We start from the raw sequence: 27710 nt of genomic DNA on the forward strand, positions 1-27710 counted from the left end.
TAAACAAAAGAAAGATTCTTATGAAATGTACAAGTTGAACAGAAGGATAAACTAGAACCCACAGTACCGGCCCGATTCAACTTCAGGTCAGAGAAGATGAAACTATGGTTCATAACAAACACAGTGATGTCTCTGTACTGATTGAAGAGCCTCAGCACTGGACCAAGTTTCCTAGAGAATTGGTAACAAGGGCATATCAATTTCACCAGGTAAAGGTAGGAACACTTAATGAAATCCAAGAAAGCTAGAAAGTAAGCATTCTGGATTTGAATGCGGCTCAACATTCTTGCCGTGTGGCCTTGGACAAGTAAATTTAATCTGAGCTCATTTCCCAGCCCCACAGACCTCTTTTAGCTGAGCAGGCAGATCCCCACAATTTGTGCCAAGGGCCCCTGTTGTTTTGGCTACAGACTAAGGGATGAGACATCCAAAGCTAAGGTAAGGCAACACTGGCTTAAAAGATGGACTGGTTCGCACTCTGCCAAAGGTTATTCCAATTTGGCTAGTGACTACCTGACTCACTCAGACACCTCCCCCGCCAACTCAAGCAGCTCGACTTTAATGCCTAGAGAATCAAGAGGCTAACAGAAGCCGAGAGACCCATCATAATATTGGAAAGTATTGGTCCCAGCTCTGAGCAAGCAATGATTTCATGATGTTGTTGACCACTTATCTTCCGTACAATAAAGTATATTCTAGTTTAGAGTTTCTCAATCTTGGCACTATTGATATTTTGGGCTGGGTAATTTTTTACTGTGGAGAGTTACCCTGTGTATTACAGGATGATTAGCAGCATCCTTGGCTTTTACCCACTAAATGTCAGTAACACCCTGCCCCCAGGTTTTGACACTGAAAAACAGGTCCAGCAAAATGTCCCCTGGGGTACTGGGGGCAAAAATAGCTCCCAGTTAAGATCCATCTTTCCAGATTAAGGCACTGTCGTGGGTACTGAGAACACAAAGACAAAGATACAGTCCCAGTCCTTGAAAAGGTCCAGTAGTGTGAGAAAGCCCGACATGAATACATGTGACACTATGGATGGGCAATGTCCCCAGCACACTCCAGGCAGAGAGACCATGAGCAAAGCCTCAGAAGGATAAAAGAGCTCGATTCTCCTGAAGATCAGTCAGTGACTCAAGGGGGCTGCCCTGCTGCCCAGTGCGTCCATGAGCAAGAAGAGAGTAATAAACTCCCACTACCTCCCACCTTCTCCTGGAATGATATTCTTTTTTTTTCATTGTTATGTTAATCCCCATACATTACGCCATTAGTTTTAGATGTAGTGTTCCATGATTCATTGTTTGTGCACAACACCCAGTGCTCCATGCAGAATGTGCCCTCCTCAATACCCACCACCAGGCTAACCCATCCTCCCACCCCCCTCCCCTCCAGAACCCTGTTTGTTTTTCAGAGTCCATCGTCTCTCATGGTTCGTCTACCCCTCCGATTTCCCCCACTTCATTCTTCCCCTCCTGCTACCTTCTTCTTTTTTTTTTTTCTTAACATATATTGCATTATTTGTTTCAGAGGTACAGATCTGAGATTCAACAGTCTTGCACAATTCACAGCGCTTACCAGAGCACATACCCTCCCCAGTGTCTATCACCCAGTCACCCCATCCCTCCCACCCCCCCAACTCCAGCAACCCTCAGTGTTTCCTACAATTAAGAATTCTTCATATCAGTGAGATCATATGATACATGTCTTTCTCTGTTTGACTTATTTCACTCAACATAATACCCTCCAGTTCCATCCACGTCGTTGCAAATGGCAAGATCTCATTCCTTTTGATGGCTGCATAATATTCCATTGTATATATATACCACATCTTCTTTACTGGAATGATATTCTTAAGGGAGCAGTATGTGGCTCTCCTCTGGCGACCACTGTGGAGTTGAACTGTACATCTGTGTAGGTGAGCCTCTAGGCTATTCAACAATAGGTGTGCCTTGAGAGCTGACATTCTACCAGGGTAGACAGGCTTATAACGGAAGCCACCGGAGCCTTCTCCTCTGCCTTACTTCCATCTAGCATTAAAGTGGCTAAGTGAGACAAGCCCCCCATGGCTATGGATTGGAGCACCGTTTATCAATCGTTTGGCAATACAAACAGAGGAAGCATGGTATGTGAAATGTGTTTGCCAGGTCTGGTCTCACTGTGGGAAAATTTAAAAAGCGGAGTCAGAAGCTCTACAGTGCTGTCAAGTTAATGTTTCTCAGCAACAGTGAAGTTTTTGAGCTAGTAGCGGGGAATTGGGGGTGGTGGTGAGTCAGCGTTGATGCGGTGTTGGTCAAGAGCATACATGGGTCTGAGGGAGGGGGATATGGTGAAAAGTAGTGGATCAGGGATTCAGGAAACCCAAGCTCCAGACCCTGGTCTCCCTCATAACTGGCTACGGGGACTGGGCAACTTGCCCTCTAAGGACTTTGGTAACTCAGCTTCTGTTAGCTAAGCTATAATATATGCAGCAAAATGCATACTTCTTTGGGGTTTTGTTTGATGAGTTTTGACAATTGAATACACAAATGTAACCATCACACAAAAGCTGCAGAACATTTCCAAACCCCAGGAAGTTCCCTTGTGCTCCTTTTGAATCCATCCTCTTTCCTGCCACCCAGGCAACCACTTTCTAATTTCTTTCCCCATAGGGTACTTTTACAACGTCTTGGACGTCACATAAATGGAATTAGAGGATGTGTATTCTTTGACGTCACAGTTCTTTCACTTAATGCTTCTGAGATTCATCTGTGCTGTTATGTGTATCCGGAGGGCGCTCCTTTTACTGTTGCGTAGTATTCCCCATTGTGTGAGTACACCACCGTTTGCCTATCTATTATTCTCCTGTTGATTGACATTTGGGTTGGGTCCAGTTTTTAGCTATTATAAATAAGGCTGATAGTAACATTGTCATACACGTCTTTTCGTAAACATGTTTTAATTTCTTTTGAGTAACTTCGTCTTTAAAACAGCAGGTTTTCTCTGCAGGTACCTTGGGGATTGCTACAAGGGTAAAGGGAAGAGAATGGAGCAAATGCAAGACTCTTCCCATCATTTTCCCACCAGAACCGCTCTTCCATCATAGATGATAAGGCATTTGTCAAGATGTCATGTGAAGGGAGGGTTTCACACAATATCTGAAAGCCACCTCAATAGGTACTTGCTAATGTCCCTTCTAGCTCTAAGAATCTATGATTCTTTAATGGTTTCAAGGAAAATATTTCACAGTTAATACTTAAATTATGTCCTCTAAATTTTCCACGACAATCTCCTATTCAAATTCCTGCAACGGATCTTGCATTGCATGGAAAATACAATCCAAATTCATCAGTGAGGGCTTTATAAACATTCTCCCAGTCAGTTTGGATATTTTTCAAGGATTATCTCCAATGCTTCACTTTCCTCACTGTTCCAGTCACAGGACTCTGTTGTCCTCACAAAACACAGCTGGTAATAACCAGCTCTGTACCTTTACCCTAGCTATTTCTGCTACCAGAATATTCTTGTTGACCTCACTTGCCAAGGTCCCATCCTTTGCTTTTTTTTTTTTTTTTAAGATTTTATTTATTTATTTGACAGAGAGAGAGATAGCGAGAGCAGTAACACAAGCAGGGGGAATGGGAGAGGGAGAAGCAGGCTTCTTGCCGAGCAGGGAGCCCGATGTGGGACTCGATCCCAGGACCCTGGGATCATGACCTGAGCCGAAGGCAGACGCTTAACGACTGAGCCACCCAGGCGCCCCCCATCCTTTGCTTTTAAACCAGATTGAAATCTACACTCTTCTACAAACCTGGGATATTTTTCTGAGTCTCTGAGAATACATATCCGTGCATACAGTATCATAGCGACATGTGCATGTACCTAGATGTTCACTTCTAAATCGCAAGAGCCAGAGACTGTCTCCTTCCCTCCCTCTCTCTTTTGATTCATGTATAACACCAAGAATAGTCCTTTTTCATACAAGGCTAAAATCAATACTGGCTGAATGTGATTTGTGAGTATGTATGACTGTTATTTTTCTAAATCTTTAAGCCAAGTGAAAATGCAGGCTCTTCACAGAAAGAGCAAAACCTAAAGGAACCTTCACTTGCAAGCTTACCTTGCTCAATGACCTTTCAAATGCATGGTCAATTTTGTAAATCTTACCTCCCACAAAACTACCACTGGCACAAATGGCCCATAGAAAACTACTGCTGATTTTCTTTCAGGACAACTTGGGTGTGATTTCCTGTCAAAGCCCAGTAATATCTTTAAAAAAAAAAAAAAAAAGCTTCCCAAGTGCTTACAGTGCTCATTTTTGCCCCATGGTCTAAGGCAACTGCTATCTGGCACTGTGTTAAAAAGCTCAGTCTGACTCCTATTTACTGATTCTTCACCTCAAGCGTTTCCTTCCTTAGCTTCAGATGATGTTCCTTCCCTTCCTTTTTACATCTACTCAGGAAAACTGAAAGAAAGCCATTTGTATTCCTTAAACTACCCCTCAAAATCAATCTCATTACTCTTTAGAATTAGTTTGCATCGACCATAAATCCTCCAACTTTTATGTGTCCTGGAAACCTTACAACATAACAGAAAAATAGATAATATCCATCAAGAAAACATGCATAGAAGGAAAAGAATGGATTAATGTCTTTTGGAAGATTCCACTGAAACCTATGCCAAATAATAAAATTTGGAAAAGGACTAAGCTGTAGAGAAGCATTCTGGAGGATCAGTTTTTTCCCCCAAGTAACTCTTTAAGCACCAAAACCACTCCATTTTACCCCCTATCATTTCAAATTAGAGTAACTAAACTTGATCTTAGCCAAAAGGCCGAGAAGCGATAAAAGAGTAACTAAAAAGTACAACAATTTCCTGCATTGCTAAGTAGGCTGTGTTAAAAGAAGTTAATTTTATCTTGAGGTCTCAGGATCTTCATTAGGCAATCCATTGATATGCTGGCTGGTCACACAAAGAATGCCTGAGGAGGACTTGGGTATGGCAGTGTCTGGAGCTATTAACCCTGTGCTGACCATAGGAAGATATTTGTGAATCCTGGCTCTGCTGTCCTGATCGCTGGCTGTCAGATGCCACCTCTCACCACTGCCTGTAGCCGGGCTCTTCTTGATCTCTACTTTACAACCAGGTGTATTCAAATGGTGTCCAAAATGAAAGTAAATCATTTTTCCAGGAAAAACAGAATGTCTCTTCAATGAGTAAGGAGCATGAATATTCATGCTTGTGTAATTCAAATATAAATGGGAGCATAAAACCAGTAAAGAGTAAAACCTCATGAGGGTACTGGGTGTGTGTGGGAGCGGAAGGGAGTAGTGGGAGAGAAATGACCCAGAGAGTAAAGGTGTTCTGATAAAAATGAAAATAATATTATGGGCAGTCATCAGGCAGGAGACTTGCATATTTCACCCAAACTTTAAATCTACGGAGGTCCGTCCACTACAGCCTTAGTCAAAAGCTAATGTTCACCAAAGGCTGCAGAAGGCATGTTTTTATTATTTTTTTTAAAAAAATTTTTATTATGTTATATTAGTCGCCATACAGTACTTCATTAGTCTTTGATGTAGGCTGTTTTTTCTTTGTTGTTGTTGTTGTTGTTTTTAAAGATTTTATTTATTTATCTGACAGAGAGAGACACAGTGAGAGGGAACACAAGCAGGGGGAGTGGGAGAGGGAGAAGCAGGCTTCCCGCGGAGCAGGGAGCCCGATGCGGGGCTCGATCCCAGGACCCTGGGATCATGACTTGATCCAAAGGCAGACGCTTAACGACTGAGCCACTCAGGTACCCCATGATGTAGGCTGTTTTTAAAAGGGGGGTGAGGATGGGGCCTGGCACTTGTAGCAAGGACCAGAAACAGAAGTAACCAGCATTTAAGAAATGCTAATGATCAAAGTGGCCATATTTTCAAGTCTAATTTCCATCACTGGCAGGCACAGAGACTCAAAACTCTCTCTCATTAGCTGACCAGTCTGTTAGATGGAAACAGCCAGCTGTGGGGGTTATCATGGGTCCCTACAGGTCACTGGGCAGAGAAAGCAGGGTGCCCAGCACTGCAGGACAACAAGGCATCGGTCCACCTACCATACAGCAGTAGCATGGTCCTTCTACGGAATAATTCTTATCACTCCCCCGATCAAATCTCTCCCATGACTTCCCAGAGTAACCAGGGTTAAATGCAGACTCTGCATCATGACCCCTGTAGCAGAGCCCCCCAGGTCAAGGCCCCATGTACTCCAAGTCCCGTGGCATTTCTGCTCTCCAACATCCCAAGCTTGCCCTCACCCAGGGCCTGGGTGCTGGCTCTTCCTCCTGCTACAAGTATTTTGACCCCAGATCTCTGAAGAGTTACTGCATCTCCAATGCCAATCCTCCATAAGGCCTTTCTTAACTACCCTGAACATGGCCATGTAATAGTCTTAGTGGTACCTATTAGCTTCTGAAAGGATCCCAGTGGGACTTATTATCTGTCTTTTGCTCTAAAACAGTAGTTCTCAACTGGGGGTATTTTGCCCTCTAGGGGACATTTGGCAATGTCTAAAGAGGTTTTTGGTTGTCTCTACTGGGAGAGGAGGGAGGAAGGCCTCCTGGCATCTAGTGGGTACTAGCAATACTGTCAGATGTTCTACAATGCACAGAACCATCCCACAGCCAAGAAGGGTCCAGCCAGGATGTCAACAGTGCCTTGGCTGAGTGACCTGGAATGGAATGGAAGCTCCTCGGGGCTGCCACCAGTCCATAAACTGCTGTGTCCCCTGTGGCTTCAGCACCACCTGAAACACAGTAGGTGCCCGATCAACGTTCGTAAGCCTACTGAGCTACTCTCGTTCCCGGGATTCGCTGATGAGGACTGTGTGGGTCATTGCCAGGCCATATTATATCAAGAGCTGTAGACTGTTTGTAGCACATATGTATGTATAATATTCATATCCATTTATGTTTACATATCTCCCCAGCAGATATAAGTCCAGTGTGCTACCCTCTGTTACTGGTTATTCTCAGATAATCCTTTTGATGTCATTACAAATTTGAGAGTGAAAAGATTCCTATCAGGCAAACAGCTCCTTAACAGGAAGTCCGCAACTGATGTTTGCATCTGAGCACCCAGCGCCGGAATGAGGCAAACTAGGTAGATAGTGGCCCTTATAAAATGGTGAGCCAACAAGGATTATTCCAGTCTGTGTGGGCCATGTGTGAAAAATGGGCTTAGTGCGATCAAGGGTGGTGGGTCTCCATGGTGCTGCCGCAGCTAAGCGGGAAACTTTTCCCGCACCTGCCTCTCCTGTGATGCTCTGGGTTAGCGGGGATGCCACGAGGCGTTCTGGGTGAGACAGGAAGAAGGAAGTGGAGCAGCCCCTGTTGTCCTTCTGGGCTGGACAGGTCCGTGCAGGGCACTAGCACTTTGTCGTCGTTTACGGCTGGCCACCTCGCTGTCAAGAGTCAGCAAATGGGCCTGCGCAGCCCTTTCTGGAATGCCTCCTTCACCTCCTCTGACTCCCGGCCGGGTGCACGCTCAGTTCCGTGATGAAGGTCAGGGAACTGCTCCTGGAGGTCAACCCTATCATGGACCATGTTTGACGGCAGCAAGAGACCAACACGGCTTCCAGTCCATGCACGTGGACACCAGCTCATCCTCATGGGTTCCACTTCATCTTTGCCTCCTCGACTTCACGTACATCTTTCCTCCCCACTGCCTGCCCCACCGACCCCAGGCCCCAGGATCAGTCACAGATGCAACAATCTTCCACTGACTGTTTAACCAGATCCCACAACCACATAAGGGAAATCCAGACAATAAATCCTAGTGGCTCTGCTTTTCTGATCAAACCCTGACTGAGACACTTAGGATGATGCTTTGGTGGCCTTCCCACATCCTTCTGTATTCTGAGACATGCTCCATGTCGACAAGATTGCCACATAGTTGAGGTCCAGGTAGATGGGATCTTATTAGAAGGAAATGGATTTTAGCATGTTGATACAGTCAGCTTTGACTCCAGATAATTAGAAAATGACTTACTAAATCAGATAAAGTAGTCATACGTATATAGTGCCTATGGTTATTCTTTCCACCTCTTTAAATGTCATTGGAATCGATTTTGATGAAACTAACCAGATGCATGGCTTTTTGTGTCATCTGATGATTTCATTTCCCTTTATCGAAATCACTTGTGCCACAACATAATCGCCCTCCCACTCAGAACGTTTGGTGAGGAACCCTCGGATCAATTGGCACACACGGCTTGCAATGTTTAATGACTGTCACCCAAGTAATTAAACTCACTGGGAACAAGAGCAGGAGGTAAGATGGAGGCTCTGTGTGCCCCGATCCTCCAGAAATAATCTTTATTCTGTGCCTGTAACTCTGTGCATTTACATCTTTTGCCTTTGTCTTGATAACCTCCTCATGGAGTCCGTTTTAATAAACATTCTGCTCCGTAACTCCTGCACCATTTTTCCGACAATGAAACAGAACACTGCTGGTGTTGTGTTCCAAGGCAGATTGTTCATCATTTGGCCTCTTATCCATTTTTCTTGAATTGCATTACAAAGATTACAGAATTAAATGACCTTAGCCGAATCTGATAGTTTATGAAGGCAAATTAGCCAGCCTCGGGTCAGAAGGTACAAACCACCTAGGAATAGCTTTCAGCAGGTAAAGGCTTAGAGCTCAGATGCGCGGCTGACACTGACAGCCCAGGAGCTGGTGGCAGACGAGAGCTGGATCTATAGTCCGATCTAATACGAATGCTGGGGACAGCGGGGATCGGAGGGCGAGGTGAAGCACAGAAGAAAGCTTCCAGCTACAAGGAGGATGGAAGCTGATGAGGTTGGTAGGCAGGGACACGTCTGTATCTTGTAACTCTCTTATACACACACACACACGAGCCCACGTGCACACACTTAAACATCAACCTACCTGAGTAAGCACCGAAAAGATGAGGACACCGGCCACACCCCAAACTGGCCACCACTCACGACAACATTCCTCGGGCCTGATTCTCTCTGCGTACAAAGCTCCTGTCTCTTATTGCACCGCCACCGTCCATGGAGCTGACGGGTACACGTGGCTTGAAACACCTCAACAGCCTTCCAATTCAAACAATGCAGGGATACTACGACTCGTAAAAGTAGCTGTGAGAGGTTGTATTATTGGCCCCAACTTTTCACGCCTCCCTGCATCCGCGTCTTGCCACAGCCCCATAAATGAGCAGTGAACCGCCCCGCCCCCTGACTTCGGGCTTGGCTCCGGGACTGGCTTTGGAAGTGACAGCATGCTGGTTCCAAGCCAGAGCCTAGGAGATGTGAAGAGCATGCCCTGGCTAGTCCACGGGTCCAAGGAGGAGGAGAGGCCAATGGAAGAAAGCCACCCCAGCCGAACCACACCACCTGCAATAAGCTGCAGAGTGCTCGGATGCTGCCCCCGGAAGTACAGCAGCCTGGCAGAGCTGGCCCAGACTCCCGCCAACCTGCCCCCGCACAGTAATAACCAAGTTTGGGAGTGGTCACACAGAAATACCAAACTGTTAGAATGCCAGAACATCTTTACAAACAAAACATATAAATCAATCAGAAAAAGTGGATCTGTTCTATTTGAGGCAGGACGTAGGTCCTTGAGCCCCTCACCCCCCTCATCATGACAGCATCTGAGGCACCTCCACATACCACAGTCGGAAAGCAATTTCTCTAACAGAAAGAGCACTGGACCAGGAAATAGAAGTCTTGAGTTTGAATCTACTCAATGTCACTCAACCACCTTCGAGATTCAGTTCCTACCCATGTGAGGAAAAAGAGAATAATAATGCATGATGCTTGGTCAACCATCTCTGAAGTTGATTAGATAAGGATATGTGTAAAATACAGGGTACACTGATAGAAAGATCACTGTCATCATCACCACCCTCTCCCACTGTAATCATCCACATGGTAGGGTAGACTTGCCAGAACCATGCCCTTCACCAGGACTGGAAGCAAGAAGTGGGTGTGTTTGGAGGGATGACAGAGGGTATGGCTAGTAGCTTCCAACAGTCCCTCCCAAGACCCCCACGAACTTCAGATGAAAAGTAGGACAACACATAATTATTTTCTACAATTTGTTAAGAGTGTATGACAAATTATGGATATAAAGTGTTCTTATCCTTTTGTGTGTTTTCTTATGCTCAAGGCAACAAGAAATGATCTACAGAATTTAGGCTTTGGTGAAGCAAGAGAGACACACACAGATGAAGGACTCTCTGTCTGGAGTTGTTCTCGGATGTCAAGAGCCCATATGTGCCAACAGGCACTAAAGCAAAGCAGATAAGACCACGGCTTTGGAAACAGACCAGTCTGGGGAAGGCCTGGAGCTACTTACTAGTTGAGCAACCTGGCTGGCAAGGCTTTTATTTTCTGTCAACCTCAGTTTCTTTATCTGAAAACGGTGGCTATATTATCTATGCATCAGATTATTGGAAGGATTAACTGAAATAATGTCTATAAAATGATTAGTGCCGTTTCTAAGAACCCAATAAACAATTACCGTTGTAATTATCAACGGATGAGGGACTATTTTATGCCTCAGAGGACCTCCTCAGAGAACCATCATGATTGCTATGACATGACAGGCCTTCTAATTAAGAGCCTGGGCTTTGGAGATTGATGAATGAAGCTTAGCATCCTGCACTGCTGCCACTCAGCTGCTTGGTGACCTTGCACATAGTGCAGAACGTCTTAGCTCCTGGAGTAGAAGCCAGGTCCTTGCCCTGGAAGACTTGACAGCCAGCCTTGTAGGGGCGTACGTATCAAGACAGATGATCAAAACCACCGCCAATGGGCAACATGAAAAACACAAGCACAAGTGCTATAGGAACAAAAAGAGGGAGCAGCTAGTGAGCAGCCATGATGTGTGTTGGAGAGGGTGTATGTGAGACTACCAGGATGGCCTCTCAGCCCATCTGTGGCTGGGAGCGCAAACACTCCTCGCCAATCAACACGGTAAATGCCACCATCTGCCCAGCATGACAAGTACCATCGGAATAAACCTCATGCATTTTACAGCCACATTTCTCTAAGACCCAGAGCCCTGCCAGTGGATTCTGGCCTCCCAGAGTGATTATACCAAAGAGACAAACAGCATCATAGCCAAGGAGGAGGCCACAACTGAGAGACTACCCATAGACAGGGACCCATCCAGCTCCTTTGATGTTTGTAGTTAAGAAACATCCTGGACATGGATTAAAATCTACCAGATCGCCAGCTGAAGTCTGCCAATTTTTATGGGCATACATTGATTTAGGCAAATAGTCTGTCTGCTCCTTTGAGGCTCCCTTTTTGAGTCCACACTGAATGGCTCTTCGAAGCTCCCTTGAGCTCCATGCCCCCCATGGATGCTGCTGGCCACACACATACAAACAGGTCCTCCTCAGGCCTCTTGATCTGCAGAGGTGGTACCCTCTGGCAGGAAAAGGCATTTTATCAAAACCCTGTTGGGAGTGTCATGCATAATACATAACAGCAATGCCCTAGAAATTTTAACATGCTTATGTGGCTCTGTTACTCAAGTTCTATTTTAAAGAGACAGATGTGGACAGAGTAGATGACCCATCCTGTCTTCCCAATTGAAATGTGTACACACTAATGTGTAAGTGGCAAATTATACAGAAACACTGTGAATTCTACAGGGAGGTTTACTAATTAAGCGTTAATTACCACTTCCCTTCCACATGGCATGGCCATTCACCAGTTAGATTTGTTTCTGGTCATCCTGGAAGGATAACAGCAAGAACATCCCTCCACTTCCGAGATAGTGTCTGTCAGCACTTCCGTGCCTTTTTTCCACATAAGGAGAGCTGGATATAATTTACTTTAGCTAAAAAGAATCGATTTCTTTTTACAGTAACTGTGGAGAAGAAAATGTTGTTCACTAAAAGCAAAGGGGGCAGAGAGAGTAGGATGGAAGGAAGACAAGGGTCATAGACCATTACCAACTGAGGCCCTTCTCTCAACCAACTTTAGTGAGGCAAGATTAGAGTGTCTTCAAAGTCAGGCTGGAGTGGGGGTTTAATCTGGGGAACTATGAGGAGGCGTCAATGGTGCTAGGTAGGAAGGTGACCTAGTGAAAGTAGAGTCTTCGGGCCTGGGTTGGTTAGTGTGTTCAACGGATTTGAGAAAGATAAAGGTCAAGACAGGGAGACAAGTGAAGAAGCTAGTGGACTTGATAAGCCCCTGCAAAGATGAAGGCCTGGCAAAGTGTGGGCCATGCCTCCTGGCCCCAGCCTCACACAGTCCTTGTGGCAATGATCTGGGCCAATGGAGATAAAGAATCAGCAAAAAGCTCTTTTGCCTTCAGCATTTCTGGTTTTAGTTACTGCTTATTCTACAGCCCTAGATATCCAAAGCAACAGGTTATAAAGAGTTCGGGTAGAAATTTTACATAGAAAATGGCACAAGGATGTACAGGTTGGCATGAGTAGGGAAGATATGCTGGATCCACACTCTGGTTGCCAATGAACTGACTGCTAAAGAGGGTGGGAGATGGAAAGGTGAGAGACAGGAGAACAAACAGTGGCTCCTACGAGGTTGTTAGACAGGACAGACTTACTACCAAGATAGTCAACCAGGATACCCTCTCGCCTCCTCTCCGCGTGCATCTGCTCAAAGTGGGGCAGAGAGGGGAGGGTATTGGGGCACACAGACCATGGTGGCCGCAGTGACAGAAGAGAAACACCAAGAATAAGAGAGGGTCTATTTCCACAGATCCACAGTTTACTAGCAGGGTAATTTGGGGCAACATACTCTAAGTTGTTTTAAGATTCCTCACGAGTGAACTTGGGATGATGATAACACTTGGCCAGGGGGTGAGCATTACGTAAGAACATGCTGCCGAGCAGCCAACAAGGTCTGCAGTACAGCAAGCCACTCACTGAACGGCCACAGCCAAGTGAGTGTGCGAGCCTGAACAAAAGAATGTCACAGGGATAGCTGTAACACTCATTGTCAAGGAAGGAGAACTCACAATCTTCTTCAAAAAATAGCATACATTCCACATCAGCAAGTTTTATTTTTGGCTAATAAATCCATCTTCTTACTATTTGGTGATGAGGTAAAACGTGGTAGCAGGAGGAATCTTGGATTGGAGTCAAGCAAACACAGGCTGGAGGTCTAATTCTCAAAGCACCTGTGTGGTATTGGGCTAGTCACTTCCCTTCACCGCGTCAGCTCAGGTCCTCTCGAGTGAAGCTGGTAGCTAACAGCACGGTGAGGGGGCCAGATGGGCAAGGGGCAGCACAGTCTTAAAGCGCTTAACGAAGTATCTGTCCATTGCAAAGTGGTGGTAGCTTCATAGTTTTGGGGGGTCTCCTGGAATCCCCACATATAAACATATGTAATTAAATAGAAAAATTAAAAAAATACATAAATAATATTTACAACAAAACTAGGTGATAAGATACCCTCCCCCCGCCCCCCCAAACAGCAAAATTCAAGCAGGTAAGGATAAACCACCAACAGCTACATGACTAGCCAACTCCTGCTCCCAGGACAGAGCCTCACGCTGGAGAGAATCTCCTGAGAGAAAAATCAAAATTGAGCAAAACAAGAATAACAAAGATGAAACAGCAGAAGATCCAGGTAACAGTGGGGAAGGAAAAGAATAGTAGGAAATTTCAGACAGTAAGGTTTTTTTTGTTTTTTAACACTACATAAATAGAAGAGGGAGTTCTGTGAAGTTAGAAAAAACTATCTGAACCAAGTCTCTTGGTAAAACATCAGGAAAATGAGCAACAGAAAAGCACTGAGATCAAATTCTACCTAATATTACTATAAGAACAAGAGAAAAGGGAATAAAATAACGTCTCCACAGGTAATAAAAGCACACCGAGGAAAACAGCCTCAAAAATCAGATCACAACTATAATATACAATTTCTAAATGTGCCAAAAGACGCAGAAAAAATATACTAAAGAAACAAGAATAAATAAGAACTAAAAGAAAGTCAGAAATGAGGTGACAGAACTTGAGGGAATTTGAAATTTTAGAAATAAAGGCTTAACTAGAAGGAACTTAAGAGTGAATTAAAATGATAATAATACCTTGAGATAGTGAAGAAAATGTTACAAGGAAAAATGATAAATTTTTGAAGACAAGCAAATAAGATGCAACATAATAAAATAACAGGAGACTCTGAAAGGGGAAAGAAAACCTAGAACAAGGGAACATAATGCATACAAAGAAAAAATACTTTGATAAAGGAAACTTTCCTAAAATACAAAAATTTAGAAACTGCATGTTAACATGTAGTTAAAAAAGAAACTACACATGTGAGAATAATGACCCAGAACTACCAACACCAGACATACACTACCAAAATTTCAAGACTTTAAAGAAAGGAAAAAACACACCAAAAACTCCCCCCAAAAACCAACCTCTGGGGTTCTAGGCAAAAAGAGAACGTGACTTACAAGAGAAAGAATACTGGATTATCAGAATGTACAGCAATGTTTTATGCCAGAAGACAATTGAGGAACACATCTAGGTACTCAAGGAAAGAAAATAAAAGCCAAGCCTGTTATATCCATTAAAACTGGATATATCTCCTTTCTTCCACCTTAAGAATCTTGGTTCTCAACGGCACAGAGGATGCTAGATTCAAATATTTCATAATTACTCATTTGCTCTATTCCACATTATACCCACACTATTCTTACTACCACCACCAATTATGATCACTAAAAAGACTTTAAAATTTTTTGTGCACATGTTAGTTCAATTTTCCCTATACTTTATGGTTACACCAAATCTGTGTTATCAGATAATAGTTATTTACATGCTATACTTTCTCTCATTTACCCCTCATTTAATGTGAACTCTTAGTTTTATATATTTAATGCTTACCACCATCTCTGTATCAGTGGTTCTCTAGTCTCTTGGTTGTCTGAAACTCATTCTCTAGTAGATTCCTTAGGAAGAAAGGAGATATAGATGCCATAGAAAAGAAGAAAAACTCTGTAGTCCTAAATTGTAAACATTAGGATAAATTTGTGAAGTATTTTAACTTTATTTATATTTAAATACATATTTAATTATAATATAAAGTCGGGGCGCCTGGGTGGCTCAGTCATTAAGCGTCTGCCTTTGGTTCAGGTCGTGATCCCAGGGTCCTGGGATCGAGCCCCGCATCAGGCTCCCTGCTCGGCGGGAAGCCTGCTTCTCCCTCTCCTGCTCCCCCTGCTTGTGTTCCCTCTCTCGCTGTGTCTCTCTCTGTCAAATAAATAAATAAAATCTTAAAAAATATGTATATATATAAAGTCACTATATCTATATGTAGGTAGAAAAAGACATGTAGATAAAAATATTTCCTAGCTCCATCAACTGAAAAGATGCAGGAAAAAAAAACAAAGCCAGTAGCCATAAGGGCCTAGTTTATGGTCTTATTTATCATTTTTCCATTAAAAGGGAGGTTTCTTGGAGAAATGGCTGATTACTGGTCGAGGGTAAGCAATGTACCAGATGAGCATGGAATAAAGAAGGAAGAAGTCAGAGAACTGGAGTCAGACCAAGAGGAATCAAGAGGCAAGCCAAAGAAGTTCCCATTGGCCAAAGGATAGGACAGTTTGAGCTTTAAGAAGGGTAAGGTTTGCCAATATTCGATAGCCTTCCAGTATGTTTAAGTCTAGTAGCTCATAAGGGCATTTGAAAAAAAAATAATTGGTCATTTTCTGAACACGACAGGGAAATAATTCACCATCTTGAAAACTAGGTAAATAAAAGGAAAGCTGAGCATTTGATCTGCTTTTCATGTATGACTCTATCACTGGGGAGCCATATACCGATAAACCTTTATTCTACAAAAACTATTCCAGCTAATAAGTAAAAGTGAAAATGAAATGACAGATTATTGCCAATATACGCCTCCCAACAGATCCACATATCGAACAACTATGCTTGATAACATCAAAAAACTATAAAACTAGATATCCTATGCCTCCTGATGAAAGAACCCAATACCACCTATAGTCTTGGCAAAAGGATCAAGCTTGGCTTTGATAAAGCCCCCATATCCAGCTGCCAATATGCAGGAACTGTAGAGGATCACATGGAACGGCACCATGAGGATGCAATTGCAAAATCTGCACTCTGGGGAATTCAACAAGTCAAACATCTAGGTTTTTTTGTTTTTGTTTTTGTTTTATTACTCAAAAAAGCTTCATTTTTTTATTTAGCTTTCTGACTCTGTGCTTGGGCCTTCAACACTTTCACAACAATTTTCTGCTCCTCAATAAGGAAAGCACGCTTGATCCTGTCACGAACACACTTAGCACACATGGAACCACCACAGGCCCTGCTGGCGTGTTTCTTCGTTTTGGACAACCTCATAAGGACTTTAGGTCTCACAGCACGAACTCCTCGAAGTCGGCCTGGGCACACACCACATGCAGATTTTGGTGCTTTCCCAACCTTCTTGGTATAAAGGTAAATGATTCTATTACCAGGGATTCGGGACAGCCTAGTTTTGTTAGAGGCTGTATTATAGGACAGCCTACCACGGTAGGTCAAACGCTGGACAATTCTGAACGTCTATGGACGCCGTCCCCGGAAGAGAAACATCTAGGTTCTTTAACAGATACATTGCATGAAAAAGAAAGCAACAGTGGGGAGGGGGCAATAGATGGAGAGACAAAAAGTTACCACAAACAGGAAAGACTAAACTATAGTATCTGGGGATGTATGATTCAGTAATAAAACTATAAAGAGACAAGGAAGCAATTACTGTGAAACTCAAGATAGTGGATTCTTCAGACAGAGGAAGGAGCTGTGGTTGGGAAGAGGGACATAGGTCGGGTTTCTGACTTGACTGGCAAAGTTCTAGTTCTTGACCTGGGTGGTAGTTACAAAAATGTCCACCTTACCATAGTTCACTAAGCTAGAGGTTCTTAAACTCCAGCATGCCTGGGAATCCTTTGAAGGGTCTGTTAAAACAGAGGCCCCACCTCCACAGTTTATGATTTAAAATCTACACAGAAGCTCAAACATGTGTATTTCTAGCAAGTTCTAAGACAATGCTAGTGCTGCTAATCTGGAGACCACACCTCAAGAATCTTTGCAGTAAGCTATCCTTAATTTGTCTGTTTTTTGTTTTGTTTTGTTTTGTTTTGAGTCTGTGTCTTATTTTTCAATAAAAAGGTTAAATGGATGGATGGATGGATGGATGGATGGATGGATGGATGGATAGATGGGTGGACGGACAGATGGAGGGGCAGGTGGGCTCAGTGGGTGGGTGGAAAGATAGGCAGACTGACAAACAGAACTAGGAAAAAAAATCATATCAAACCATGGGAAGATTGCCTTACCACGTATATGTTACATACCTGGTCCCTCTTTACTCAATGATGTGCTATCCAACGTATTCATACGTTTGCTAGGTATCCCTCTGTAACCTCTGGAGCTTTCTCTCCCAGTCATTATCTGAGAGTTTCCCAATCCAAAAGAGACACTGGAACGTACTTGGAACCCAGGTCAAAGACAACTTATAATGGTTTATTTTATTTATTTATTTTTTATTATGTTATGTTAATCACCATACATTACATCATTAGTTTTGGATGTAGTGTTCCACGATTCATTGTTTGCGTATAACACCCAATGTTCCATGCAGAACGTGCCCTCCTTAATACCCATCACCAGGCTAGCCCATCCCCCCACCCCCCTTCCCTCTAGAACCCTCAGTTTGTTTTTCAGAGTCCACAGTCTCTCATGGTTCGTCTCCCCCTCTGATTTCCCCCCTTCATTCTTCCCCTCTTGCTATCTTCTTCCTTCTTTTTTTTTTTTTTAACATATAATGTATTATTTGTTTCAGAGGTTTATTGATATGGTTGGGCACTATTTTTTTTTTTTAAGATTTTATTTATTTATTTGAGAGAGAGAGAATGAGAGACAGAGAGCACGAGAGGGAAGAGGGCAGAGGGGGAAGCAGACCCCCCGCTGAGCAAGGAGCCCGATGCGGGACTCGATCCCGGGACTCCAGGATCATGACCTGAGCCGAAGGCAGTCGTTTAACCAACTGAGCCACCCAGGCGCCCTATTTTGTTTTTTCAATGTAGGAAAGATATTTTATGCACAAAGCCAACACCTCAGTATCCCTCTACAATCTTGAGCTTTCTTATTAAAGGCAAATTCACTCCACTGCATCTTACAGACTTCTCTCCAGAAGACTGCTGTGGGACTATTTAAAAAAGACTAATCCTGATCACACAAATTATCAATTAAATATCTACAAGCTATTTCTTATCTTCTCAACATTTACCCTCAGACCAAAATAAAAAGCAAAGTGCACTTCAGAGCCATGAATAAAAAAAATAATTGGTCATGAGTTCAAATATCAGAGACTGAGCTTCAGCCATTTAAGTTTAGGGAATATTTCCTAGAAAGAAAAAAGAAAAGCAGAAGTAGTAAATAAAGTAATAAGTGATCTGAAATATAAAAGAGAGCAAAATTCCTAGAATTTTAACAAAATCAAACCATAGTTATACAAACAGGAAAGGGCACTCACAAGATTTATCTAGCTAATAAATTCAATTCTACAACTGTTTATATGCCTGCTGCATGAAAGTACAAAAATGAACAGAACATAATCCTTGCCCTCAGGACATTAAAATTGAAAAAGGAAGCTCTACAACATTTTTAACTCTAAGATCAGGAAAAATGTGAGTGGTGATATAAGGTACAAAAAGCTTTTGCTTGGGTAAAAAGGGAGAGATTTGATTTATTAGAGGCAAAACCACAGCCGAACTGTCTCACTGATAGAAGAGTCATCTATGAGTTATATCTGGAATGTCCAGAAAGGGCTTCATACGATCCTCATTCCTTGTATATTACTGGCTGATGCCTGACATTCAGTGCATTTAGCTTCATACCTAGTGTCAGGATCTGATTCCTGCAGGGCCCATATAACACTCTAGTAACCTAGCTGCCTTTTATGGGGTAGTACAGTTATTCTTCGACTGGGGACCACGAACATATCCATGGACATGTGAATTTTCTACTGACAAATGTTTATGTATTTCATTTAAATAATAATCTAAAAAATATTCTTAGAGGCATAATCAGATCCTTGTACTCACAATGGTCCCTGGGCCAACAGCATGAGCATAAACCTGAAAATTTGTTGGAAATGCAGAATCTTGGGCCCCACCCCAGTCTGCATTTTACCAAGATCCTCAGGTGATTCATCTGCACATTAAAATTTAAAAGGCACTGAGTTATATAACCATCTTATAATCGAGCAATGCCAGGGGCTTCAGTGTTCATATTTGTGTTTATAATCAAGTCGACACCACATAGTGCCACGCTAATTACTGTAGGCCACAGAGAAGTGGACAGAGGTGGAAATGGTATCTAAACGGTGCTTTCATAGCAAACAAAGGGTGACTAATGTCACAGCGCACTGTGAAATGGAAGGGTTTATAGTCATCGTTAACAGAGAAAACTGTGGGAAAATGAAGGCGTCAAAGGCCATGGTAGTTTTGAGTCAGGATGTCATTTCAGTAAAAATAACATCATCTGTCATGTTAGGTTAATGCTGTTAGTTTGAAATTCTGAAGTTTTTCTTGTCTTTAATTTTTAAGTCTGTTCCGTTAAAATTTGATTTTCAATTTTTTGCTTTATAGATGCATAAAGGCTATAAGCAAGCATATTAGTAGTTTATACATGGCTTTATGTTTGCACATAGTTAAGTAACATTAAAGTAAAAATGGAATACCACACCTATATTCACAAGATTGCTTTCCTTTAAAGGGAAATATCTCTCATATTTAGTAAACACTGCAACGGTAAAAATAAAGGATGGGCATTAGTTTTGACAGAAGGAAAAAGCATGAAAACAGAGGATACCTGGGAATCCACAAGAGCACCATCTAGAGCAGCCTCTGAGAGGCCAAAGAAACATCTCTCCCACCTCACATACCTTTGTTTTGGATGGCAGAGGACATCAGCCCATAAATAGCATTTTCAGGGCCTGAAAAGTCAATGCTGTTCCTCCCACATCATTTTAAAAAACTAAACAAAAGTAAGATTCAATAAGCTCCTGGAGAAACATCCAGAAATAATAATAACAACAACAACAAAATAGCAATTACTACAAAATAGCACTCTTCTGAGCACTTTACTTACATTACCTCATTTATCTCGATTAATAATCTATGGCAAAGTCATTTCTTTGGTAGATTATGAAAAAGGCCATACTCTTTCATTCATAGATAGAATCTGTTTCTACACTTTTTGAACTGACTGGTCTTAATGACTTGCTCTGACCAATGGAAGGTGGTAGAAGTGATGATGTACCATTTCTGAGGCTAGGCTTCAAGTGGTCTTGCAAGCTTCTAGCACATTCTTAAGAACCCCATGTCTGCTATGCAAATACACCCAGGCCTATTCATTCAATCTAAGAAAAAAATGCACAATTTGATTTTCTTTCCTTGAAGGGCATAGTGTAATTATGATCTTCTGTAACTTTTTACTTAAGGAAAAGTTGTTTTCTACTATTATGACTTTCCCTAAATTGTTGTATATACAGAAATATATAAGTTCAAGAAAGCAAAAAGGAGCTGGAAGTTAGCTTGATGACGGCTGCTGCTGGAGAAAAGGGAGATACGATGAAAAGGTATTGCTTTCCTCCTGTGTTTTTAAGAACTTGACTAAAATTGCACAAAACGTATTTAGTTGCATAAGTAAGACAGGAAAACCATTAGTTTAAAAATCATGTCAAAGTGTTAAGGTTTTTGCTTTTCTTCCTAAGTCCTACTTAAATACAGCGCATGCCACCATTTGACACTCACACAACCTCATACTGCAGTTTGGAGATGTGTTTAAAGATGATTCCTAGAGGTCAAGGACAGCGCTGGGACAGCTGGGATGCAGCTGTGAGGGGGCGTCATTTACAGAGACACAAGTAAGACCACACAGGTGCTAAGAATGGGTTCTCTTCTAGGTCTTAAATAACAGCACTATCAAATTCTAAAGATATTGGGCGCCTGGGTGGCTCAGTTGGTTAGGCGACTGCCTTCGGCTCAGGTCATGATCCCGGAGTCCCTGGATCGAGTCCCACATTGGGCTCCCTGCTCGGCAGGGAGTCTGCTTCTCCCTCTGACCCTCCCCCCTCTCATGTGCTCTCTCTCATTCTCTCTCACACAAATAAATAAATAAAATCCGTAAAAAAAAAAAATTCTAAAGATATTTTGTACATAGCGTGCACCTCTGAGCAGCAAGCCAAATCTTTGGTTCTTCCTCTGAAACTTATGGCAATCTTGTAGTCTGGATTTTCTAGAACATTTCCAATTTTAACTATTCTGTTCCATTGTCAAATCCCCACTGAGATTTTGGCTGAGGGCTTCCTCGACGTCGTGACTTCATGAACAAGTAAACTTTTGAGGGGAGAAAACAGTGATTGAGAGACTGACACTAGATTGCCAGCTTTCGGCCAATGAAGTTATTTTTTAAATAATAAACAAGTTTTTAAAAGTTAACGGTGTTCTGCCACCGACTTGGTTGTATAATCTTGAGTAAATTATTTAACCTTTCTAAGCCTCCGTGCATTCATCTATAAAATGGGGAGAGTAATAAATGTTTCCTCCTCAAGCTTGGGAGTGCTTACGCTAACATCTGACACTCTAACTGCTCAACAGAGGTATCCGGGACTGCTACAATGATTATCGCTGCCATCACTTCCAGAAAAAGTAATGAGTCCAATGACAATTAATCCTAGCCAGAGCCAAAGGGAAGAGGGGAGGGTACTCACAAGAGCAATGGCAGAGCTGTCTTAATACATCTGGCCCAGCCTTTCACTAGGGATCAACAGCTCCCAAGGAGAGCAACCCCAAACCTACTAAACCTTAATCAACGGAAAGAAAGGGCCTCCAAAGGAAGAAAAAAAAATCAGTATTTCCCTTGGCACACCAGCTGTGACAGGATGGGGTTCAGATGTGCAGGATACAAATAACCATGTCAAAGCCCACACTCCCAACTCAGCGGGGCTGTCACTGTCTGTCCTTTGCCCACCTCTGCAGCCCTTTTGTGTTCATCTCCTGGGCCCTTGGTTCAAGCCACACACCTCACTGACTCAACTATGACATTATCTTCCAGATAAAACGTCCATTAACTCTGCTCACATAACACACTGAGGCTCCCATGTCTGCATCTATCATGCACTTAACCACAGTGCTATTGTTAAATGTTTAAATTTGTCATTTTCATAGTTAAGGAGATTACAAATCCATCATATAAACAGGCTGAGTATAATAATCATCATTTTGCCTCCATACTCTCACATCAAACACATCATAAATATTCAGCTGTATTTCCTGCCCATCTTTCCCCCCCCCCCTAGGCATTGTTTACATGGTTTTGGTTCACATAAACACATAGTTTTAAGTGTGCAATGGTTGCTGTATTTTTCAATTATCTGAGCATTTTTCAAATTACTTCACAGTCTTCAAAGATCATCATTGAATTGCTGTGTAACATTCTACCAAGGAAATGTTTTTAATTTACTTAAGCATGCCTCTCCTGAGGGACATGCAGAGCATCCCCATTTTTGGCTATTATAAATAGAACTAAAACGAATAATTTCCATGCATATGGATTTTTCCATATTCTGAAATATTTCCTAAAATGAGATGCCCGGAAATTGCATTACTGGCTCAAAAAAAATGGGCACTGGGATGGCTTTAGAGATATACGGTCAGATTGTTCTTGACAAAAATATAGATGTTTCTTATACATAAGTACCTATTTGCATCTCAGCCATTTTCCAAGCAACTCATTCTGTCTATGCTGTCTATGCTCCTCACTCACTCTTCCCAGTGTTTCTCTCCCTGCTGTCTACAGCACCGCCTGTGGACAATCTATCCTGTAGGAACACCGATTGTCCACGGACACCCTGAACATCTTGCCTTGGTCCAGGACTCCCTGAAAAAGTCATCCCTCATGTGTTCCTTGGGGGTCCCCTTTTCTCTTCAGGGAACTTTCTCATGGATGGGATATTAAAATATGCCTATAACTCAATGGACTAATGTGCTTTAAGTGCAAATATATTTGAAGATCACAACAGTTTGATTTATACATTAGATAATGTAAAACTCATATTACTTCCTTAATGCTAAAATATTTTTTAATACTAATAATGTACAAGAAGACCCATTTCATTACAGTTCTGCTTTCATTAGGAATCATTTGCTCTGTGTGTCTATTTGAGCAAATGTTTGATGAACACTAATGTGCACTGTAATGTGAAGTTTTTAAAAATTGATTTTTTTTTTTTTACATGTCTACCTACCTCCACTAAACCTCGTCTTCTGAGAGAAGAAACTACCATATTTTTCTCTGTAGTGTTGGCACTCAAAGATCTTGATAGAGATACAAAAGGGACGGGAAAGAGAAAAGAAGAGGGGGGAGAAAAAGGACAAGAGAAAGGAGCAAGGGAAGAACAATCAAGAATTAGGGTTGTGAGCATTTCGGGACTCTGCACTACAAGTAGGTGGGTGCAGAGACAAAATTCAAGGACATGATCAGGACTAAAGACATAACTAAATCTGCTAATCTACACGTATTTCACCACAAAATCCTCCTTTATATTCATGCAAAAAAAAAAAAAAGATAGTGGCTTCTGAGAGCCAATTATACTGAATCTTTTATCAGGACCTCCCTCACCCCCACCACCAGTGGAACTTTCTTCAGAGCAGACTGTTGTTTAACAAGACAGCAGGGTCATCTATATGCTCTTCTTTTGGGGTCATGAACTAGCCTGGCGGATAAGCAACAGGAACATCCCTCCCCAAAACTAGGTATCTATATCTGAGAGCTCATTTAAATGTCCGCAAAGCAGTCACGTAAAGAAGATGATATTACTGTCCCAGAAATAAACCTTAAAGGTGTATAATTCCCTTCGCCCAGGCCTGAGTTCAAAACCTGGCGAGACCATCTCCTCGCTATGTGAACCTGGTCCTTAAGCTCTCAGCTTCTCATCTGAAAAACATGAGGATAGAAAGAGGATCTGTAAGATGGGGATAATAATAGCTGGGATCTCACAGGCAGGGTTGTTGTGGGATTAATGAGTTAACACATGCTCAGAGCAGTTACTAGTATATATTAAGTGCTAAATAAACAGGGAGTGGTTATGAACATTGGTAAATAAGCCAAGAGGTGAAAAAACACGTGATTCTGAGGGATGCACAGAGGTCCTATATCATTTCAAGTGTGTACAATGAGAAAGAAGTCCACATATGAATTGCTTGTATATAAGGTTTTCTTTGGCAACCCTGTGTGTACTAGGGCTCTATGCATTTAGAAGTCCAACAGCACAGAAAATAGGCATTTTCTAGAACAATTTACCTAAGAAGCAAGAAGGTAACACAAATGAGAGTGTGGGGGTGCGATTTTATAGGGGACAAGAGAAGGGAAGCTCATCTTCTGTCTGAACGGAACAGTCACCAGTTAGTTCAAAGCAATTAGTGCTAATGGGGAATTGAGGCCCAATTTTACCAAATCTTCCAAATTTTTAAGATAAACTAAAACTCTGTATTCTTATGTAGTTTCTGGATCATTAAATGTTGCAGACTATCTCAATTGTTTCTAAAAACTCTGTGCAGGTCAATCAAAATATATCTGTGAGACAAATTTGGCCTGAACTCTGACAGCGTGTCCTCTTTAAGCTTGGAGAAAAACCATGTCCCTCAACCAGTGTCCCCCCAGCCCCATACCTTCCCAAGAACCAATTCCCACTACGTTCCCACCACATGGAGGTGTGAAGAGCGTTAGTGCTCCGCGAATACCCGCACACCGCACTGCTGCTAGTTAGTGAACAGCAACTCCACCGAGGGCCTGCTGCATATACAAACTACTTAACCATCTTCAGGGGGCAGAGAAGAAGTAGGAACAGGAAGATTCCGGCCAGACACATGCAGGTAAAGTGACAGCCAGCATTACGTTGTACGTAACTGTCCAATTGTGTGGTGCCCATTCGAGGCACCAGAGGGATTTGGGACAGGGGTCCTGAACCAGACCACCCGACCACGAGGATAGGGGAGCCTCTGGAGAAGACAGAGGGGTACGTTCCAGGTAAGAGAGGTGAAATGAGTGGCAGTACAGCTGTCTCAGGTTATTAACATTGGAAAAGTCTGTGTGGTCCAGTTCATTTTTAGTGTTTGTTTTGTTCTGTTTTGGTCAGGGAAAGGTATAAGCCACCCTTAACACGGTTGCTGCCAATTACCATAAAAAACCCGTATGTTGGTGTAGTTGACTATAAACTCAAACATTTCTGAGCCTCTGAACACGATGCGTTGCTTGGCTGGCGGCGCCGGGCCACGAGGTGGCCCCTGCCCATAAGAAGGCACAGTCCAGTGAGGGAGTGGACTATACAGAGAGACAGGGTGGCAGGCCCGGGGATCGTGGCTATGGAGTGCTGTGTCCGGGGAGTGGAGGTGCCTTCACGCAGAAGCCACCAGCTGGGCTGCATCTGGGGGGCAGGAGGAGTCTGCCAGGCAGACAGGGGGCAGGAGGGGCGTTCCAGGTAGTGGCAGCAACACAGGCCAAGGCGGGGAATGGTGCAAGCTAGGAGTTTATAGCAGCAAAGATACCCTCCCGCTTTTCCACCTCTTCATTCTTGGTCTGTTTGCTAGTTATGGCCTTCCTGTGTCTCAGCAAGACAGGAATCTCTGAAGATCCTTAAAGATTCTCAAAACTTGCTCTAGCGTGCTGTTCATTCACATGAAAAGGCAGCAAAGATGAAAAACCACCAAAGACGTGAAGAGAACGTCTTACGGTGCCAGATGTGATTAACCGTGTCTGCGCAGTCTGGGCACAAAGTGCAGTCAGGAAAATCGACTCTGATCTTACTGATCTGGGGATAGAGTATTCTCTGCTTGGCCTCTAATACATGAGGAGAGGGTCACATACCAAGAATAGAAATTGCACAACAAAGCTCAGGGTTGGTTTTGATTTGAGCTTAGGGTTGTTGCATTGTTTTGTTTTGTTTGCAACTCTGTTAAAAAGAATTTTTTTTAAGTTAGTACTTATTTTTGCTCAGAAACTTAGGACCACCATTGTCATGTTTCAAAATGCCATGAAAAGGATATTCTAAGGGTACTAGAGGAGTAAGTTTTAGGATCCTGGCTCCATTACCTGCTACATGGAGCAGGATTTTCACCCTTTTCTTCTCTTTCTGACTGGCTTCCGATGGCCCTTGAATCCCCAAGGGGAGGAAAGGAAGGAGACTGGTAGCTTGTTCCAAAGATGGGTCCCCAGTGGACGATGCCTCCTGCCTCACCTTGTCTGGGCTATCCTGCATAACCAATGGAAGGTTAATGCTGCAGTACTTCTAAGGCTGAGTCAGAAGAAGCTTGCAGTATCTGCCTTGATCTCCTGGGACTTTCAGCTTCAGAACCCAACCACCAGACTAGGAGAAGCCCATGCCACATGGACAGACCATGCCAGAAGCCAAGCTGAGATCAACGGCCAGCCACGTGATGAGCCATCTTGGACATGTTCAGCTCAGTGAGTGTTCAGATGACTCCAGCCCCAGTCGCCATTTGAGAGCAAGGGCATGAGTCCTCCCCCCTCCCCCAGCAAGGACAACTGAGCTGAGTGCAGCCAACACCTACAACAGCAAGATAGAACCAGAAGACAGATATCAACAGAAGTGAAAGGAAAACCTGAAATTAAACCAGACTTTTCTACCTATGGCAACATGGTAAATGAGACTGAAATTTGTGGCCCAACTGAGCTTTTTAAATTTAAATGTAGTTATTTATTATCCCTCACCCCCTTTCCCTAGTGATCACCTGAGGATAATCAAGACATAAGAGTATACATTTTCTGGGAAGAGATGCAGAATTAACAAGCCTCATTTCATATGTCTATGTGTTTTTCTTAATTATCTTCAAAGTTTACTTTTTAGCCTAGAAAAACAAAAGCAAAATCTTCAGAAACAGAGCAAGATTAGTCTCCACCAACATCCTTCATGTATTAAAGTCAACAATCAAATACATTGATATGGGCAGTGTACCAGCACTTCCTATCTTTCCATTTTAACTATGAAATGGGCATGACATTAGAAATGTAACAGTTTTCCATTTTCATGGTGATGGCCTTTGTTTTTACATTTGATGCTTAGTAGCGAAACTCTTGTGTGCCCAATATGATAGGCTGGTGGTTGGCAATTAGTTGCCCCCTCAGCACCCATCCCCTGTGTGTTCCTTGTTAGTGCCCTCCTCTTTGTTTGAAACCTTATGGGTCAGCTAAATACAGAGCTATCCTTGAAACCAGACACTATTATAGCCATTTAGAATTAAGAGCAAGACTGCGGGGGAGCTCTGATGAAACTTTTGCTATCCCGATAAAAGGAGAGAGCTATGGCCAGCACCACCACTTCACATCTCCCTTCTGAAGTATGGACATGATGCAGGGCACCTGGGTGGCTCAGTCAGTTAAGATCTGACCCTTGATTTCGGCTCAGGTCATGATCTCAGGGTCATGTGATCAGGCCCTGCATCGTGCTCCATGCTCAATGGAGAGTCTGCTGGAGATTCTCGCTCTCCCTCTCCCTCTGCCTCTTCCCCTGCTCGTGCCCTCTCTCTCCCCCTCTCTAATAAACAAATCAATCTTTAAAACGTGAACATGATGCCAGGAGTCACAGCAGCAGCCATTTTGCAACCATGAGGCAATAAGCGTAAGGATGAAGGCTAACATATTAGGAAGAG

General features: G+C 42.9%; 2 protein-coding genes across 2 annotated transcripts in view; both read right to left on the minus strand.

The window, feature by feature from the left end:
• The window catches only part of RGS6 (regulator of G protein signaling 6), a 541337-nt gene that overhangs the window by 367621 nt on the left and 146006 nt on the right, over nucleotides 1-27710 (minus strand). The window lies entirely within an intron of this gene.
• LOC118002459 (60S ribosomal protein L34-like) overlaps nucleotides 16149-27710 on the minus strand; it is a 72765-nt gene continuing 61203 nt past the window's right edge. The window contains exon 4 of the mRNA XM_034992970.1: nucleotides 16149-16539. Coding sequence (XP_034848861.1) covers nucleotides 16177-16539 — 363 coding nt within the window. The 3' untranslated portion in view covers nucleotides 16149-16176. The remainder of the gene's footprint in view (nucleotides 16540-27710) is intronic.

Source organism: Mirounga leonina, unplaced genomic scaffold (assembly GCF_011800145.1).
Source record: "Mirounga leonina isolate KUSES-001 unplaced genomic scaffold, KU_Mleo_1.0 Mir_82, whole genome shotgun sequence".
NCBI lineage: Eukaryota > Metazoa > Chordata > Mammalia > Carnivora > Phocidae > Mirounga > Mirounga leonina.